General features: G+C 47.4%; 1 protein-coding gene across 1 annotated transcript in view; it reads right to left on the bottom strand.

Moving 5' to 3' along the window:
* The window catches only part of LEKR1 (leucine, glutamate and lysine rich 1), a 33,120-nt gene extending 14,889 nt beyond the window's left edge, over positions 1–18,231 (bottom strand). The window contains exons 1-5 of the mRNA XM_050308726.1: positions 18,110–18,231; positions 9,577–9,791; positions 4,916–5,035; positions 4,416–4,591; positions 1,649–1,834 (exon numbers count right to left, since the gene is read on the bottom strand). Of these exons, the coding sequence (XP_050164683.1) occupies positions 1,649–1,834; positions 4,416–4,591; positions 4,916–5,035; positions 9,577–9,791 (697 nt within the window). The 5' untranslated portion in view covers positions 18,110–18,231. The remainder of the gene's footprint in view (positions 1–1,648; positions 1,835–4,415; positions 4,592–4,915; positions 5,036–9,576; positions 9,792–18,109) is intronic.
* Between the last annotated feature and the right edge of the window lie 1,687 nt (positions 18,232–19,918).

Consider the following 19,918-nt stretch of genomic DNA (forward strand, 5'->3'; position numbering starts at 1 on the left):
CATCAGCCAGTTTAGCTGAGCTTTTTACAGCTCATTTAAGATCTTGCAGAGCCCTAGTACTCTGTATGAATTCAATCTATGATGTTTTAGCTGTGTTTTCTCCATAAAATGTCCATTATTTCAAGTTCCACTGTAAATTTGCAGTTCTCTTTATAAACATAAACAAGCAGCTTCCAAAATATTCCTTTTAAGTGGACAGGGATTAAAAAAAAGACAACCCTAGATAGATGGTAGGTCTTGCTTAGGTATCACATCAGTGCCAGCAGTGATAAAGCTTTTTCAGAACATTCTAACATTTTAGGTTGATTTCAAGAGCTTTCCCTTCCAGTTATGTCACATGAAAGTGAAAAATGGGGATTTAATTCAATAAATCCAAGTTTTTTTCTCATCGAAACCAGAACTCTCCAGTCATTCATACTAACACCAAATTCCCAGAGCAGCAGAACCGGTGAGAGATGGATCCCAAATGTCTGGATCCCAAACACCCCCCCCAGGCTGACTCGGAGTAGGAGGCTGCATGAAAGGAGCGATTTCAGAAGGGACCTAAAAGCTCATCTCGTTCCACCCCCTGCCGTGGGCAGGGACATCTTCCACGGGACCAGGTTACTCCAAACCCCATCCAAGCTGGCCTGGGACACTTCCAGGGAAATGCAGAGACCAAACTGTAGAACAAACTCCACCAGTGGTGCCGGCATGGGTACAAACCCAGGATTTACAGGGCCAGAGTGAAGCAGGTGCAGGGGGGACTTCCATCAACTTCTCTTTTGGTCAGAGCTGGCTGAGCTCTGGTGATGACACACCACCAAAAGCACAGGCTGTGCCCTCCCCTACCGGGATTCTCTGGCAGCAGGAGAACAGAAACTGCAACTGAAGTCCCGGGAAGGACCCGGAGCTGCTGCTCTGCCCCTGTGTGATCCTGTGTGATCCTGAGTCACCTGGGCTGGGCCAGGGGCAGCAGGGACAGGCTCCTCTGATTCCCCTCTGCACCTGCTGGTCCAACACTCCATGCCCTGCTGTCATCCCTGCCCAGAGCTGCACCTCGCTGGCTGCCTGGCCGGTCCCTGCAGTGTCACACCTGAGAGCTGAAGGCACTGAAGGAGCAGTGATTCCTCCCCTGAGCCCACCCCTGAGCCCCCCTGCTTTAAACCCGACCTCACTCTCCCAGCAGAAGGCAGGCTGCTGACTGCAGTGCCAGTGTGATGACTCAAAGCTGTGCCCAGAACAGCACAACCTCTAGATGAGTTTCCAAGGTCTTAAAATATCCCTGAGCCAGTGCTGTGAATGCAAGAGAAAATGACTCAGGAGATACCGATACAAATCATCTTTTTTAACGAGTTACCGTCTCTACAGAGCTCCCAAGATAGTAGAAATTATATTATTATAATTTCAAGTGCTGTCACTGTTCTTGCACTTTTCAAGAGGACACACAATCAAGGGCAAATCATTAGAGAGTCTCCTGTTTAATGACTCTAAATGAGCCTGGCTTGGCCTTACCTGCTGTTCAGTTCTGAGAGCCAAAAGTCCTGCTCAGTCCTGTTTAATCTTTTCACAGTAACAGCCACAATTTCAATGCTTTTTAAGACTTTTTTTTTTTTTTTTTGCACTTTTTCCCCTTGGAATTCTGCTGGAAAAGTCAAAATTCCCTTACCCAGTGTCTCCTTCTGCAGTTCCCGGCACCTGCTCTGGAGTTCATTCCCTTGCTGGAGGGAAGTTTGGAGCTGTTGGGTTTTCAGCTCGACTGTGTCGGCCACCCCTGTCAGGTGTTTGACCTTCTCCTGCAGACATTCGTTCTCCCTCTGGGATTTTGCCAATCTTTGATTCAATTTGGGTATTTCTGAGAAGGAGGGAAAAAAAAATTGTAAAAGCTGTGGTCAAATTTAGCTTCTCCACTAAAAATATGACACCTGTTTTATGACGGCAGGACTTCAGTATTCACGGAATCATGGAATGGTTTGGGTTGGCAGGGACCTCAAAGCCCGTCCTGTCCCACCCCCAGCCTGGCTCCAGCCCTGGGAACATCATTATTTCTTAAACAATTATGTTACAGCTCTTCTAGAAGTGATAAAAATACTTACCAACATTTGAAACACCAATAATGTACTTACTCTGAGTGTATGGCTGTGACTGCAACACAAAGACTTGGAGACATTTTCACTTGCCTTGTGTCTCCTACTGCCAGTTTTTCTCCCTGTTTTACACCCAGGCTACTGTAGGGTGATGGTATAAACACCCTTTTGGGAGCTGCTGAAGGGTCCTGCAGTGCTGCCTCCCAAATGTGTGGACAGGCTGCAGCCCTTCCCTTGGCCAACCTGCTGCTTTACTCCTCAGGTCACCTCGAATTCACGAGCAAAAGAACCCCCACCACGCAGCAACTGCTCCCTCCTGCCGTGTGTGAGTAGGAACAAACCATCCCCAAATCCAGCTGGTTTTATCTCAGGGGTCTTTGGGACTGAAGGGGCACAGAGCAGCCCATGGGCTGGGAATAACTCCCTTGGCCACAGGCTGCTTCCTGCTGGAACAAGGGAGCAGAGAGCTGGGCACAATCGAGGCTTGTTTGGGAAGGGTCGTGCCCAGCCCCCAGGCTGGGAACTCAAACTGCTCCCTGGATGCCCTTTGTGCTCTGCCTCAGCCGAGATTGGCTTTGCTGGAAAGAGCCTGTAGTAGTGTGATTAGAGCCTGGAACACCCAGAGCACCAAACAGGCCCTGTGCTGACTGCTACAACTTTAAAGGCCTGTGGAAATAATACTCACAGGTGAATTCCTCCCCTTCCAGTTCTTCAGTGTGTATGGGTGGACGAGCTGCTGTGTCACACAGTTACAGAATATCCTGAGCTGGAAGGGACCTGCAAGGATAAGTCCAACTCCTGGCCCTGCACAGGATACCCCACCAACCCCACCGTGTGCCTGAGAGCCTTGTCCAAACTCCCTGAGCTCTGGGGGTCAGTCTGATCAGGGTTCTAAGGTCCAAAGAGGTAGGTGAGCTGATGTCATCCTTTCCCTCGTGCTTCCCATCCTTGGGAAGAGGGGATGTAAGGGCAGGGTGGGTGATGTGCCCCTCCCACATCGCTCTGCCCCTGAGAACTGCAGTGCAAACCCCCAGCTTGAGTGAAACCTGCGTGTGTGGAGCAGCTCAGAAAACGGGGCTTTATCTGCCATCCCAGCTGCCCAGCAGCCTGTGCTTCCTGTGACACGGGCAGGGAATCTGGGTGCTTTCAATGATGGCTTTGTTCCCACTGGGAAGGAATCAGGGGGCAGCTGTGCCTGGGGAGAGTAGGCACGAACCCACTGAGCAGCACCGGCAGAGATGGGGGGTCCTGAGCCCCCCGGGGAGAGTTGGGGGGTCCTGAGCCCCAGATCATCTCCCTGCTGGAGATGAGTGTGACCAGAAAGCCCCTCCTTAGCACTCCCTGTCTGTAAGAACAATCAGCACGAATGCCAGTGTCAATGTGACACTGTGGATTCCTGATCCACCTCCTCCGAGCACAGGCAGGATGGTGTGTCCTGAGGATCCCTCTCTTCCTGGGCTCATTCCCTGCCTGCTCCTGCTAACAAAGGGAATGTGAAGGTGTTCCTGCAGACATCTGTGGGCTCACAGAGCTCCACACATTTCCAGGCTTCTTTTCTGGAGCTCTGCCTGTTTTATTTGTGTAATACTCCAAATATCCCAAGTTCCTGGATGGAAGCAGGAGTGGAGCCTTTCTTGCACCCACAGCCCTCATCCAACATATCCCACTCGAGCCTGGTGAATATTGTGACTGTGAACATCACATCCATCCTTAAATCCAGCTTTCTAAACCAAAACACTTTAGTCCCACATATTTTCTTTTGGCCTGTGAATGCCATTTAAAAGCTTTTATGTTCTGTTGTATCAGTTGTTCATGACTAACATATGATATTAACATACAGTCATTTTTTTTGTTTATTTTACTGTTTTTGCAACAAGCTTTCCAGAACCTTCAGATTTTGGGATGAAAAATGCTACAGAGGGGCTGCTCTTTAGACCAGTTTTGGTTGGTTAGTTTGAAAACAGCTTCTAAAAGCCCTATATATGTATTTTAATTAGCTTTGGTTAATGAATGGCAAGCAGGAAACAGGGTAAGAAATCAAATCTTTTGGTATTTACAGCATTTAGACTCACAATAAATGGATTTAGGTGTGGAGTAGTTGGGAAAGATTATATATAATGAAAATATTTGCACCACAGAAGGTGTTTAAAATGTGCATGTGGGCAGCACATAAAACATGTAATGACTGCCTTGACAGTGGAGTTAGGCTTGGTCTAACTTGACTGTTGTCATGATCCATGAAAATATAAATGATGTAAGTTCTTCATCTCATTAATTTGTACCTTCTCATTTGCACTCAACTACCAAAAATTATTTTCTCCTGCCCCAAATTCTTGTGAGATGCTTTACCTGTCAGAGCTTCTTTGCTCACGGTTTTTATCTGCAGAGAAATTTCCTCTTTCATGGCAGCCCAGTTCTCCAGGTTGGTGGAGATGACCTCTTTAATGCTGTCCAGCTCACTCCTGATGAAAGGGAACAGGGACACAGCCTTGTTCAGAGTTGAGCAGTGGTGTTCCAAGGTACTTCTGCAACAGAGAAAACAATATCAGAGGTGTATAGGACACTTGACAACTACTCTTCTGTTATATGATAATTTATGCTATATTAGTGTAGGAAATATGTTGTATTAGGTATTGAATATACATTTATAGGTTTCTCCCTTCTAAATGTTGATTTGGAGCTTCTATGTATAAATGAAGAAAAGTAGACAGGCAATGGGACAATAATTTTTTATTGAGAAATCACAGTAATCACGTTTAAATGACTATGGCCACGCCTGTGGTGAGTCTTTATAAACAATATATATGTAAGAGTATTTCCAACACCAGCATTTGGTTTTGGGTTCTCACCTGAGCACCTGGGATTGTTTGTAGGCAGCTTCCTTCTCCTCCTGGAAATACTGCAAATCAGCTTTCACATTTTTAAACTCCTCTTGTTTGTTTTTCAGCTCCATTGTCAGGTTTTTTATTCTAGAGATGTAAATAAAATAATCATTTGCACTAGTAAACAACCTCTAACTTTTGTGTCAGCTTTAAATTGAATTGAATTGAATCCCAGACTGGTTTGGGTTGGCAGGGACCTCAAAGATTACCCAGTGCCACCCCCTGCCATGGGCAGGGACACTTTCCACCAGCCCAGACTGCTCCAGCCTGGCCTTGGACGCTCCCAGGGGTGGGGCAGCCACAGCTTTTCAAAGGTGATGATCACACATTTCACACAGGCATCAGTCTCCAAATGGGGACAATCTGCCCTTGGTGTCACACTCCTGACCATGGAACTGTTGTCACCTTCCTTCTGCTGCATCTTCCCAGGTGCTTCACAGCAGCACGGATGGGTTCTCAAACGACAGTGTGGGTGACAATTTTCAGCATTTGACTTCAAAGTTGACACCAAAAAAGATCATAAAAGTGGGGAAAAGACAAGCTGCTGTTCTCAGGCCTCAGCAGTACCCTGTGTCCCCTCCCTCCCACTAAAAGGATGGCCTGTGCAGGTCCCTCCAGCCCAAACCATTCCAGGACTCTCTGTTTTTTATATACCTTTGGAAAAGTGTCCCCTGACAAGGCACAGGAGTTTCCATCACCCCCTCGCTGCTCTCAGCAGAGGAGGAGGAGGGTGGTGTCCCCTGGGAAGCACAGGGAGCTCTTCATCCCTGCCCCCAGCTCCTCGCTGGATCAGCCACGGCAAACACAGCCACAAACACTGACCTCGAGCTGTTCTTCACCTCGAACATTTACCTTCTGAGCTGCCTCATTCCAGCACCTTTTGTTCGTCAGGCCCAGCTATCGCAGTGTAAACAAACACAGTCCCAACGCTGTTCTTTCAAACCTCGGCAATTATTCCCACAATTGTCATGGGATGAATGGAACTCCAGGAGCAAGAGCTGGTACACGTGAAGGAAGGATCCCCCCCCAGCAGCTCAGCCCCAGCTGCAGCACAGCTGTTCGCTGCACAAAACCATCCCAAACCTGCCTTCCATCCCCAAAATGCAACCCCAGTGACAGGAACTGCCACAAACCAGCCCCTTTGGAAGCTCTCAGCACTCACTGCTCGTGCAGAGTAAATCATCTGCTTCCCTACTGGTGACGCACTGTCACAAATAAATAAATAGCATTTAGATCAACAAATCTTTTACCAACCCAAAGGGTGGCAGAAGCCTTGGTTTCAACCCTAAAAAGCAGTGGAAAATGAGAATGATTTATAATAAAAAATATATTAAAATTAAGGCAAAAAGTATCAAAGTGCATTAGTTACTGTTACACACAGATCAGCACTTTTGCACCAAAATGCAAATTTTAAGAAGTATTAGTCCTGATAAAGAAACTTGGATCTGCAGGGCTCTGACAAAATCAGAACTGAACATCTGGCAGTTAAAAAGCAAGTTTTTGTGATCCCTGGAACATAAAAAAAAAGAAAGAAAGAAAAGGAAAGGAAAAAAAAAACAGTCCAAAAATAATTAAAAATTTGAAAAAAATTTCTGACATTACCTTTTTAGGAAAATTTCCCCAAAACTACCTGTAAATTTCCCAGAGGTGGAGGCAGGAGGGTTTGGTTGTGTTTGGAAGTAGAACTGTCCCACTAACAAGGAAATGTCCATCCCCCTTTCAGCTACAGAAATTCAAACCTACTTTTGCAGATGAGGAAAAAAGCAGTGATTTAGCACTGCACAATAACAAGCCAAAACTTTGGGATCCAGGGGAAACCGGATGCTCGTTTTCCATTCTTAGTCTAGAATGGGATATTTGAAGGTCTTTTGGTTCAAGAAAGAAACTGGTAAATCATTAGAGACACATTTTCTTCCTCTTTCCACTGCAGAGCTCTGCTATAACAAAAGGGACATTTTCAGCATGTTCTGGTCAGTCCCACACAAAAGGACGGGTGGAAAAGGCAGGACAGTTTCACTCTCCTGGCACCAGGAGGGAGCAAAATGAACATGTTATTTTGGTGCTTTTTAGCACAAAGGAAAAGCTCCATGGATCATTAACCGCTGGCACTGGGAGAATGGTGGGAACACACTGATCTCACCCTCTGCCCTGCAGTTCAGCTGCAGAATTAACAGCCCATCTCTGCATCCCTGCTTTCCTGGGGAATACAGCAGGGGCAGGAGGGGATTGAGCACCTGGTAACTCCCAGTGCTGACAGGAGAAGAACAGAGGAGAAAATCAAGGAGTTGCAAACACAGTCATTGTCCTAAAGCAGTGACAGGAGCAATCACCCTGTTTGTTGGGATTCAGGGCATCTCTCACAAGCCCATTAATCACCTTGGTAGTCCCTGTGATTGCCAGTGGGACTGGAATGTCCTGCCCCAAAAAAGTCCCACCAGGGTGTTTTCAGCTCCGTGAAACTGCAGGATCTGCTCAGACCCAACATTTTCGTTCCAGAGGTTGCCCAGGGCACTGGTGGAGTGCCCACCCCTGGAGGTGTCCAGAAAACTTGTGGATGTGGTACCTGAGGACATCTTTGGCATTTAAATGTATCTCACATTGCTCATCTTGGATGTGGTGAGAATTACCAAAACTGACATTAACTCTCAAAATTAAACTGATTTGAATGTGGAATAAGGCTTGAATAGCTAAGTGGAACTGATTAGTGGTGAGCTCCCCTTCTCCTCCCCAAATCCCAAAGAACAGGTAACCAACCTCTGCCAAAGCTCCTGTTCCCAGGGGCCTTCCAAGGGTAACCACAGGTACAAACAACAGCAAAACCTGAACCTAAAAGGAATCTAAAAATGAACCAGTCTGAACTGACAAGAAAGATTAAATCCCTTGGTCTCCCCGAGATAAAATTTAAAAAAGGGGATATTTGGCTTCTGGGAGGAATGATTTGTCAGCCCTGCCAGACCCAGAAATGAGGATGGTGAATAGTGACTTTATGCCAACAGCACAAGGTAGTGAGAGAGGCCCAGGATAGATAAGGAATATTTAGACAAGTTATTTAACAAGGCACAACAGTTGATTTATGGCTGGAGTGGGGGCCTACTGCAAGTATTGCACTTGATTTCAGCAGCTTTTAAATCAAGTCGAGCCTCAGGGGGGAAAAGTGCAGAGATAAAATTTTTATTAACTGTTCCAGCTTTACTACAAAAAGGCAGCTCAATGAAAATTTCAAGTTTAGCTCTGGCAAATGATCCTCCCCAAGAAGAATGTGCTGTCACTGCATTTGCTCACACACTGAATTCTGCCACCCAGGGTCGTTAAAGGGACAAGGAGCAAACAGCTCATGTTTAAAAACATGATGTTAAACCAAAGAAAATGTTGAATATTGGGAAGGGGGGGGGGTGGAGGATGTTCAGTTTAATTGAAAAAATATTGCAAGAAACATTACGAGTAGAGTGATCTACGACATAAACACGGTTTGTTCCAATCTGGGGGAGCTTGTGCTCTAAAATCAATGTGTTATCAGTAAGATCAGCAAACACAAGCCCAGGGAAATCCATTCATAGCAACATTCAATTCTTAACAGGATTTCAGTGATTCTCAAAACAAAAATAGCAGGTTTCCAAGGCATTCCAGTGCAATCCCTAGAGCACCTTACCACTCAAAATGCCCATTTACCAGTTCTGGATCACCTGGTGTGAGCAAACATGGAAGGGACACCCCCACTGGGGGTCCCCAAAATCAAAATGGCTGAGCTGGTAGTTAAAGTTATAATCTCATTCTTACAAAAAGCTTCTGACAAACAGTTTGATTCAGATGAAATTACCAAGAAGTTTCTGGTGGTCTTGATGTCCCCCTTTATTCCATCAGTTGTCAACTTGAGCAGCTGCATTTTTATAAACTATCTTTTATTAGTGGACTATAAATATTAATTGTTTAGAGTCCCACTGTAATCAATTAGTGGAATATAATGATAGATTTCCAAATATGAGGACAGAAAAGGATACAAAACCTGTAAGCATGAGCTGAAAGAACACAGTTAAAGTTCTAATCACTGTGCCCTGAAAATCCCAGTGTGGCTCTGAGGTCTATCATTCATTAGTGGAGTTCTTAAGGGAATTAATTGGAACCTTCGCCTATCTGTGTGCAAGGATTTGCAGACTCCTGCTCCTGAAGAACAATGGCACAAGCAAGACCCAAAATGTTCATAATTCCTTTAGGATCAGCCTTTTAGAGAGTGAACCCTGAGCTTCTGAGGGCAACAACACAGGTTACTGTGAGACAATCAGTCAAACTCTCACAGCTGTGGAACTCCCAGCACTGTGCAATCTCATTTCAAATATTACCATTTCATTACAAGATAAGGTGAAATATTTCGAATTTCCCTTTGGGAGTGTGTGCAGGGGAAATACCTCCCAGTGCCCTCTTGGCCTCTCCCTCCCTTTAGATGTATGGACTGTTTCTAAACCGGGAAGGAGTTTTAAACTTGCTTCCAAGGAATACTGTGAGAGATGCTTTCAGTGAAGTATCACACTATCATATCATACAGTACCACACATGATGCATCTGATAAAATGGGATGCAAGTCCCTGATAAGCTGCAGGGGAGTGTCAGCAGAGAAGGTGATGAGCTCTGACCTTTCAGTCTTGGACTCACTGGCCGCTCGGTAGCGCTCCAGGTCTCGGTACAGGGCCTGTAGCTCAGCCTGAAGCCTCTGCTCCCGTTCCACGCTTCCCTCATAAAACTTCACCTCCTTCTCCATGGCTTTGACTTTCTCCTCCATCACCTTAAACTCGTGGAGGATCAAGTAGCTGACCCCGCAGTATTTACACACCGTCTCGTCCCGGGACATCTGGGGAGACAGGAAATGGGGAAACTGTTTGTGAGAGACACATTGGACCAAAAACCCCTGAGTGACACGAGGTAACAACAGTAAATGTGAGCCATTTAAACCACTGCATTCTCCAGAGCATTTATGATCAGGTGGTGTTACTGCTTTAACAAATAATAAAGAAAAATTCTGCATTAGCAAAATGAGCCCAAGCTACAGCAGTGCTTTGTCTCACTGGAAACTTCACAGGATGTATCAACCCTGGCTAGTTTAATAATGTAGGAATTCCCACGGGAATTCTTAAGTACCTCTGAGCTATGCTTGGTGTATTAATCGAAAATAAAACTCTGTGTTTAACAAAGTTATCTCCTTAATGAATCTGTGATCGCTTGAGCCAGAGAAATGTTATTTCCTGTGGTTTTCTGGCAACTGGTGTCGGAGTGAAGCAGGCGAGATAAATGGGGAGTGAACAACGTGATGTAAGCCAGCAATCTGTACACAAATAATTCCAGTGAGGAAGGGATTAACGGGGATGAGGTAGTGCCCATGGCACCGGGGTGCTGTGGAAAACAGAACCCATTTGTAGGCATGAAATATTCATGGCTGATTTAAAAACTACAGAGAACGTAACACACGGCTCATGGAAAGACCGTTCATTAACTGAGGAATGTGATTTTCTAAGGGATCAACCATTAATCTCAAAGTGGGGTGCATGGAGCACCTGCTCACCAGCACAGAGCCCTGAACCTGATGGGTTTGCCCCTGGTTTGGGGACAAATTCAGCATAAATTCATTGGAGAGGAAGGAGATGGTGAGAGTCAAGACTAGATCAGAGGACACTCAGATACAGCTGAGACACCCCTTGGAGGCAGGAAAAGCTCTTGGCAAACTTGGAGAGAGGGAAGATGGACCCTGGGTGGCAGCTGGAAGAGCCACTGGATGTCTGAGAGACTCAAACACACTGGAGCCTTCCTTCAGTCATTTTTTCTTGCACAGTTACCAACTGCTATAGGGATCCTAACAGTGAATTATCAAAATCAGAAAGGGGAAAAACTGCAAGCAGCTGAAGTCAAATTAAGAATCCCTTGTTTTACAGAAGAAGAAAAACAGAGATGTTTTGAGACACTGGGATAAATGGAAAGAAATCAGGCTTAGAGGAAAGAATTCAAAAGTTATAAATTAAAGGCCCATTATCCCATGATCCAACAACCTTTAGCACTTTAAATATAGCTTGACAAAAATGGTGTTTCCTGATGCCCTGGCCAAGCTTTATTTTCCCATTTCTTAGCGTTGCCCCAGTTTACAACACCCCTGGTTACAGCTGCTCTGAAGGAGTTGAAAATGCAAGTTTATTTTTCCTGGCAGCTGCAAACTGTGCTTGGAAATATGAAACTGTTATTGAGGATAACTACCATAAAGTTCCAAAGCACTGAAATTACTATATTGAAAAAGGACAAAATGAGCTGCTTTAGGGAGCACAGGAGGGGTTTCTTATCCCAGAGAGAACATGGTGCTCTTGTGCTGCCCTGCAAATAAACAGTGCTAGGAATTTCACTGGGTTCTGGGACCGAAAACAACTGAAAATCATCGGGGGCCTGACCTGCAAATGCTTTGTGCGAGTACTAAACCTTCCTAATTTTGACATTTTTTTGTTGTTGAACTTCAAAATAAATGAAGTCATAGAACAAACAAGTATTATCTCCCTGGGCTCAGCTGGAAGTGGGTCCTGTCCTCCTTCACGCCCATTCCTCAGGTGAAGTGAAAACTGGGAAGGATTCCAGAGCACACTGCATTTTTAAAGTATTTTGCTACATAGTCAAAAAATAACAGAGAAGGAAATTTGACTTCAATCAGGACCTTGCTCTGTACATTCATAATTACCCTGCAAGCACTGCAATACACACAAGTCTGTAGGAAACAAATTTTCCTTAGTTCTTACTCTTTCTAACAACCTTTTCTGGAATAATCTGATTGCTGAGTAACCACTAAGAATGTGTTTTAAATACCCAATGATTTATGTTTTCAGATTCCATATTTCACTGGTTCCATTTGATCAAAAACACTGTGGGCTTCCTAACTCAAAGCAGAAAAAAAAATCAGGGGAAAAACACTTTGGAAGGAACAGAAAAGGAAACTATCAGAGCTCTGAGTAAGAGCCCTTGTATTTCCTGAGCAGAGAGGGGAAGCAGTGAAGAGAAAAAATCAATGAGGAATTAAACAAACAAACTCACTGAGGACAAAGTGCTTGAAGCAGGAAGATATTTACCCACAGGATGCTGAGCCACAGTCGTGACACATTACACCAGATGCCTTAAAGCATCTGCACTTGGGTTTGGAAGCACTGGTATTACTCCATGGTTACAGAGATTTCTTTAGATACCAAGGGCAATGGAAAGCTGAGCCAAGAGGGATAATCACTCAAATTACATCTGTCTGACTCAGTTCCATCTGTAGAGCATAAGTTAGAAGGAAAAAAATTGGTGGTCTGGACCATTTTGAGCCTTTTGAGTGAGGAGACAAGAATTGATACGGTTTCAAGTTGAGGGAGCAGCTCCAGGGTGTGCCAGCCCTGCAGCTCTGATTCTGCTCTGACACTTCAGACCCACCCCCAGAAATGCCCACAGTGAAGAGCTGAGTTCGTGGTCAAAGAGAAATGAGCTCCTTTCTCACTCAGCAGGGCTCTGGTACTACAGGATCCAGCACACGGATCCAGAACTGTTTGGGTTGGAAAAGCCCTCTCAGAGCATGGTCCAACCATCCCCCAGCACTGCCAAGGCCACCACTGACCACGTCCCCAAGTGCCTCATCCACACCTCTCTGGAACCCTTCCAGGGATGGGGACTCCACCACTTTGTGGGCAGCTGTGCCAGGGCTGGACAATCCTTTGGGAGAAGAGACTCCTTGCAGCAGGCAGTGTGTTCCTCACCCACCTAACGCTGCAGGGACAGCTCCTGCTCCTGGCTGGAGCTGGCAGGGCTGGCATTGCTCCAGCACGGACTGGCCAAATAACAAAAAACTCTGCCCAAGCTAAATTTGTAGCTGAATCCATGAAACTCAAGAAAAGTAAATCATTATGCTGCAGCTGAGCGCTCTTAAATTGTTCCTGTATGTTGTTTTATTCTCCTTTATTATTATCCAAATTTACTTTCTTTTTTGTTTCACTCCTCCTCTCCCACACCACTTTCATGTCCCTCTCCTGACAAACCAGCCAATCCCTGTTGCACAAAAAGAAATCGTGACTCAAACCACACCATTGATTTTCTAGGAGTTTTCTGCTGGATATGCAAAATGAAGAGTTATCTGATTGAAACTGATATTTGCTTTAGTCAAAGAAATATTTTTTAAAGTCCTGGTAGAAGCTTCACTTCTTGTAAAAGAAAAACGTGTATTTTCAGTCAGGGTTTCAGTCAGCATCTACCCAAAAAGCAATCCAGCTGGTACTGCTGGGTCATGCTATAAACAGAATTATTTGCTCCACTTCCATAAAACCACAGTTGCAAAAAACAAACCCCAGTGCTTGCTCTAAATACACACGAACAGTGCAGAAACAGGCTTGGAGTGGAACCAGAACGTGGCTTCATTCAAAACATGCCCTGAAATAATCAGTTTGTCACGGCAGGAAATAACACTCCGATTTCAGGTAGCTTGGAGTTTTTCCTGCCTGTGAGGAAATTGGACTAATGAATCATAAAAGGCTGGAGAGCCCTGCTGGGAGCTGCTCCCACTCACCCCAGCCCTGCCAACACTCAGCACGTGTCCCCAGCCCAGCAGACCTTCCCGGGCTGCCCCCGCCCTGGAAGTGTCCCAGGCCAGGTTGGAGCAAGCTGGGATAGTGGGAGGTGTCCCTGCCCAGGGCAGGGGTGGCCCTGGATGGGCTTTCAGGTCCCTTCCAACCCAACCCATTCCAGGATTTTCCAGCATTTCCAAAGCACCTCACAGCCACTCAGAAAACTCCCAGAGCTGGAGCCTCACATCCCAACGACACACCAACATCAGAAATTCTATAGCCAAGTGCTGAAAACCTCAGTGGAGCAACTTGGGAACATCGTGCCCGGAAGAATTCACAAGGTGGGTGCCAACAGGACACTGAAAAGGGCTCTGCCATTCTACCACACTTATCTGGAGGGCACAAATTGAAGTGATCTGCTTTTAAATCCCTGCTGGCACCAATATTGCACATCCTAAGCACGTCGTTCCCTCCCACCCAGCGAGTCTTGGTGGATGGGAGAGACTCTTCAGCTTACTGACACAGCTGGGACTACGTGTTCCAGGAGCCATTAAAAACAAATAACCCTGTTCAAAGCCAGCCAGAGAAGCGGCAGATAACGTAATGTGCTCATCAAGATGCCATAACGTGCCCGATCCCGAGCAGCCGTGGGCAGTGTGGTGTGTAAGCACTGCTGCGAGTGGTGCACACGGTGTTTGCAGCCAGCCAGCCACCACAGGACGTTCTGTACCCCTGTGGAACAGCCTCAGAGTTCCTGCCCTGCCCCAGCTCCCCAGCTCCCCAGCTCCCAGCTAATCTCGAAGGGTATCCTGTGCCCCATTAATTTTAGGATTTACGCCAGCAAAGATCATTCATTTGCCAAATAAAATATGAGATTAAATATAACTTTTTGTTTGGGGACTTGGGGTCATCTGGTTGCTGTTCTGTCTCCTGTTTCAAAGCTGCACCTTCCCATCAACTTCCACAGACTTGACAACAGCAGAACCTTAATTAAAGTTCACCAGCACAAAAGAGATTCCTCCACCACCAAGGTGGAACACGAAAGTCTTGAGGAAGAACCAAACCAAACAGCAAAGCCAGAACTCCCCAACAATACACGCCCATGACACTGGGGTGAAGGAGGCACCAACTCCTCCTGCACCCTCCTGGGCTCTGGGCACCTCTCAGGCCGAGGCTGATGGCACAATAAATACATCACAGTGAGGCATTACAAGCCAGTGATGGACATCTTGACCCAATTAGTTTCTAACAAGTAGGCAACTGTAAATACAAAAAAAATATATCCTGTAAGCTTTAATAATGGGCATGTGGGTGTTTAGCTGTTGATTTTTTTTTCTCCCATCTCGCAATGAATCTGGTGAGAAGGAGCTGTGAGAGCAGTAGAAGGAATGAGAAAGAGAGCAAAGCATGTACAGTTTTTTACATGATTCTCTAAGGCAAAATTGGTCAGAACACAAAGAACCAAAGCCCCTTCACATCCGTCGCTTCACTGACAAGATACCAAGAAATCTCCTTCCCTCTAGATTAAAACTTCCTTTAAAATTTAATAAACAGCCTTGATAAGCAGCCTGTGGAGCTCCACCTACCAGGAGCACGAGGGAGAGGGACGATGAGGGCTCTGCTCTGCCTCCTTCCCCTGTCAGTACAACCCAACCTTCAGCAAACCAGCCCAAACCAACCCCCAGGAAGAGAATATTCTTCACCGTGAGGCTGAAACCCCCGTGCTTGACAGGCTCCCTCCACACACACACATTCCCCTGGCCTGCAGGTTGGGAGCATGTGCTCCCTTTGGCACAGCAAAGCACAGCTGGCAACAGCTCTGCTGTGTTAAGGAGCAACCCCCGAGATTCCAGAAGAGGGGCTGTAAAACCCAACAGCAGGGAATGCCAAGGGAATGAGAACATGTGCACATAAGAGATGGGAGGTACAAGGACAGGAAATTGTGAGAATGCCTTGTAATCAGGGCCTGTACCTTGTAACTGTAGTGCACCTACAGGAGGGATGAGTGAGGGATGAGCAGCACAAAGGATGTGTAAAACCCCGGCACTCTGATCCCATAGCCTTGGAGCTCACACATCCCACAGGGAGCAGAGGGTAGGATGGGACAGCAAAGGACCATAAGCCTGTTCTTCTACAAATCCAGAAATTCTGTGTCTTCCCATCAGATGCTTTTGTTACCCACACCCCCAGGAGGGGAGGGAGCTGGAAGGACTCCCTGCCCCATCCTCTACTCCGAGGGAAAAGTTTGCCCCCACAGTCCCATGGAAGAATTCCACAACTGCCTGGGTGAGCTGCTCCAGTTTCATTGCATCCAACCAAAGCACAGTCAGGAATGTGAGGAAAAGCCTGAGTTGCACCTGGAAATGAACCCCCACCTCCCTGCACGTGTGAACACTGTTACTCAGGTATTGTGCAGGATGAGCAAACCCAGCTCATCACCCTTTCACAGAAACACAAGATTTTTAAGCTCTTTACTACTTTTGCTCTTTACTAAATTCCCATCAGTCATATCATTTTTTTTACAGCAGCTCAGAACTGAGGCCTCAACAGCCCTGAGGAGAGGGATAACAAAGGCCCAAGTTTCACATGCAATTCCTATTACAACCATTAATATTACTATTATCACTATACTACAATTACATACATTACAATTATTATTATATTACAATATATTAGGAGCCTCTTTCTTTGTCACATCCCTTTGCTAATATTGTTCATTCCTTATGACCTGATCACAGAGCTCAGTGTTGTCTGACAAGTGACAAGGAGGTTACTGTGGATTTTGTATTGATGCAGTGGACTCACTTTTTCTGAATACATCTTATTCTTACTGAGAATATGGAGTTCAGTGGTGCTCCCAACCCCTCCCAGACTGGCACCAGCGTATTCCTCATCATAACCCAAGATCCTGGCTCAGTGATAACCAGCAGACACAGACACTGCTGCTGGCAGAATTAATGTCACTGCTTTTCTGCTCCTGCTTCCTCCCTGTGCTAGGGTATGGCTGGCACACGGATCAGGAACTGGCTCAGGATCTGATCCAAATCAGACACACACAGCAAAAGTGCCACCAAAGTGCAGCTTTAAACCATTAAAGAAACACTGAGCAGTAACCAGATCCAGAACAGTGCTCTCCTCCAACAACCTGACGTGACTGTTTCTCTGAGGAGCCCACGCTGACTTCTGCTCACCACCTTATCCTGTCGAAGCTTAAAAACTGATTTCTAAATAAACAAACGTATTGGGATCTTTCCTGCTACCAAAACAGCTGCTCGTGAGTCTCTCAGTGACCCACGTTCTTCTCCTTCCCTTGTTTTAAGGGCACATATTCCTCTCCCCTTCCATTGTCTATCTTGCTCACCCTTGAGTTCTCAGAAATCATCTCAGAAATTGTCTCAAGAGTTTCCCGGACTATTCCAGGGAAGATTTCTCCAGCCTGAGTACACAAAGCTTTTAAATGACTTGTTAATTATGAGGTGCAGGCCAAGAAATGAGGACAGCTGGGTGTTTTATTGCTGAAGTAAAAACCTGATAGTGTTACAAGAAGTGACTCGTGTTCCACTTGAGTGGAGCCTCCTCCTAAATGAACCCACACAGACAGCAGCACTGTAACACTGGCAATAATCTGCCTGCCAAACAAAAGAACACACCAAGAGCAGATCCCAGGGAAGATGAAGGGGAATGTTCTGTTCCCGTTTGTGTTGATACTCCTCCGGAACATGTTATGCTCCCAGTCATTCCAAACTCACGGCAGCAAAACATGCCATAGCAGGGGGAAATGTGGGACTCACCTGGAGGGACCACGCTGGGACAGAGAGAGGTGTTCTCTGGGACTCACCTGGAGTGACAATGCTTAGACAGAGAGAGGTGTTCTCAGGCACTCACCTGGAGTGATTGAGGTGTTCCTGAGATTCACCTGGAGGGACAACAGTGGGACAGAGAGAGGTGTTCTCTAGGACTCACCTGGAGTGACAGAGGTGTTCTTTGGGCCTCACCTGGAGTGACACAGGTGTTCTCTAGGACTCACCTGGAGTGACAGAGGTGTTCTCTGGGCCTCACCTGGAGTGATTGAGCTGTTCTCTAGGACTCACCTGGAGTGACAGAGGTGTTCTCTAGGACTCACCTGGAGTGACAGAGGTGTTCTTTGGGCCTCACCTGGAGTGACACAGGTGTTCTCTGAGACTCACCTGGAGTGACAGAGGTGTTCTCTGGGCCTCACCTGGAGTGATTGAGCTGTTCTCTGGGACTCACCTGGAGTGACAGAGGTGTTCTCTGGGACTCACCTGGAGTGATTGAGCTGTTCTCTGGTACTCACCTGGAGTGACAGAGGTGTTCTCTGGCCCTCACCTGGGGTGCCTGAGGTGCTCTCTGGGCTCCCCTGCAGTGACACCACCATGGCACAGCAAGGTGCTCCCCTGCAGGGCTCCCACAGAACTGGTGTCATTGCACTGCACAGAGAGTGATGAAACCCCACACCGCCCCTAACCCAGGACCAGCATGTACCACACAACGCACCAGTGCCCCCAGGCCAGCGAAACACCCCCGAATTCCCGCAGGAGCTGCCCTCCAAACGCTGGGTTGTTTTTTTTTTTGCCATCTCCACCGCTCGTACCTTGCGGATCTCCTCGGGCAGTGCGTGAAGGGGGCCGTGCCTCTCCGTGTGCTGCCGCGGGCCCCGCGGCGGGGTGCGGGAGCTGCCGAGGCCGGGGAGCTCGGGCCGGGCCGGGGTCCGTGCGGGGGACCCGGGAGGGGGGGGAGCGCGGCGGGGGCGCGGCCGCCGCCGCCATCTTGGCAACCGCGGCGTCCCCGTCACCGCGGCAACGGCGCGTGCGCGGCACGGCCCGCAGGGGGGGGCGCTGAGGCCTGGCACCCCAAATTGGGCACTGAGGGACACCCCAAATTGGCACTGAGAGACACCCCAAATTGGGCACTGAGACCCCAAATTGGGCACTGAGAGACACCCCAAATTGGCACTGAGAGACACCCCAAATTGGGCACTGAGAGGCACCCCAAATTGGGCACTGAGAGGCACCCCAAATTGGCACTGAGAGGCACCCCAAATTCGGCACTGAGACCCCAAATTGGCACTGAGACCCCAAATTGGCACTGAGAGACACCCCGAATTCGGCACTGAGACCCCCAATTCAGCACTGAGACCCCAAATTCGGCACTGAGAGACACCCCAAATTGGCACTGAGACCCCAAATTCGGCACTGAGAGACACCCCAAATTCGGCACTGAGAGACACCCCGAATTCAGCACTGAGACCCCAATTTTGGCACGGACACCCCAAAGCTGGTCACGACACCCCAAAGACCCCCTGGGCACTCCGTACCCGGCCCTCACACCTCAAATTTGACCCTGACGTGCCAAATTCGGCCCCGCCACCGCAAACTTGGCCGAGCCACCCCTGACGTGCCAAAGCCACCCGCGACACCCCACAGCCTTCTGTGACACCCCAAATTCAATGCTGACATCCTAACCGGCCCTGCCACTCCAAAAACACCCTTAACACCCCAAATTCAGCCCTGTCACCCCAAAGCGGCCCTGCCACCCCAAATGAGTCCCTGACACCCCACAGCCATCCCTGAGCCCCAAAATTCAGCCCCAAGACCCCAAATTCATCCGTGCCACCCGGGTCATCCGTATGTCAGACCCGAGGCACGAGCTCAACCTCGGGATGAACTGTCCACGCGCCGCCGGCTCCCGACGGGATCCACTGGAGCGCGGCCGTAAAAATGAATAAATCAGGGAAAGACGGGAGGGAGAGGCAGGAGTTTGCAGTGGGATTCATTCCACATTCTGCCCTTCTTTCCATCGCTGGTGGGCTCCTGTTTCCTTCACAACAGAGTTGCTGTTAGGGCTCAGCTTTACGGCACGGCAGGGACCATCTGCTCCATCCCCAAATTTCCAGCCTGCCCAAAGCAATTCCTCCATCCTCAAAGCAATTTCTCCATCCCCAAAGTAACTCCTACACCCCCAAAGCAATTCCTGCTGTCCCCAAAGCATTTTCTGTATGTCCAAGGCAATTCCTACACATCCAACTCATTTGCTAAGGGCTCAAAATATTCCCTACAAGCCTTATACAAAATGATACATCCCCATAGTTTAGGGATACCCACTAAAAATTGGGAACAGGCCATGGCAAAAAAGGGGTGACCTTGATTTAATTTATGCACGACTCGGTCGCAGCTGTGAAGGTTCAGTGTCTGGGGTGAAGCATCAGTCAAGGCTGGGGGATGAAGAGGGGGAAAACGAGGTTTGGATTGAAGAAAGCAGTGAATTTTACAGAGGAAAATTTTATTGGAAAAAAAGGAAAATTGCATGAGTAGGTGGTTGAAGAAAATTGAATTTTAGTGCAAGAAAAAGGAGAATTGCATGAATGGGGGGGTTTGTTTGAAGCAAGTGGTGAATCTTGGGG

The sequence above is a fragment of the Myiozetetes cayanensis genome, unplaced genomic scaffold, assembly GCF_022539395.1.
Source record: "Myiozetetes cayanensis isolate MyiCay16 unplaced genomic scaffold, myiCay2020 scf13, whole genome shotgun sequence".
NCBI classification, from domain to species: domain Eukaryota; kingdom Metazoa; phylum Chordata; class Aves; order Passeriformes; family Tyrannidae; genus Myiozetetes; species Myiozetetes cayanensis.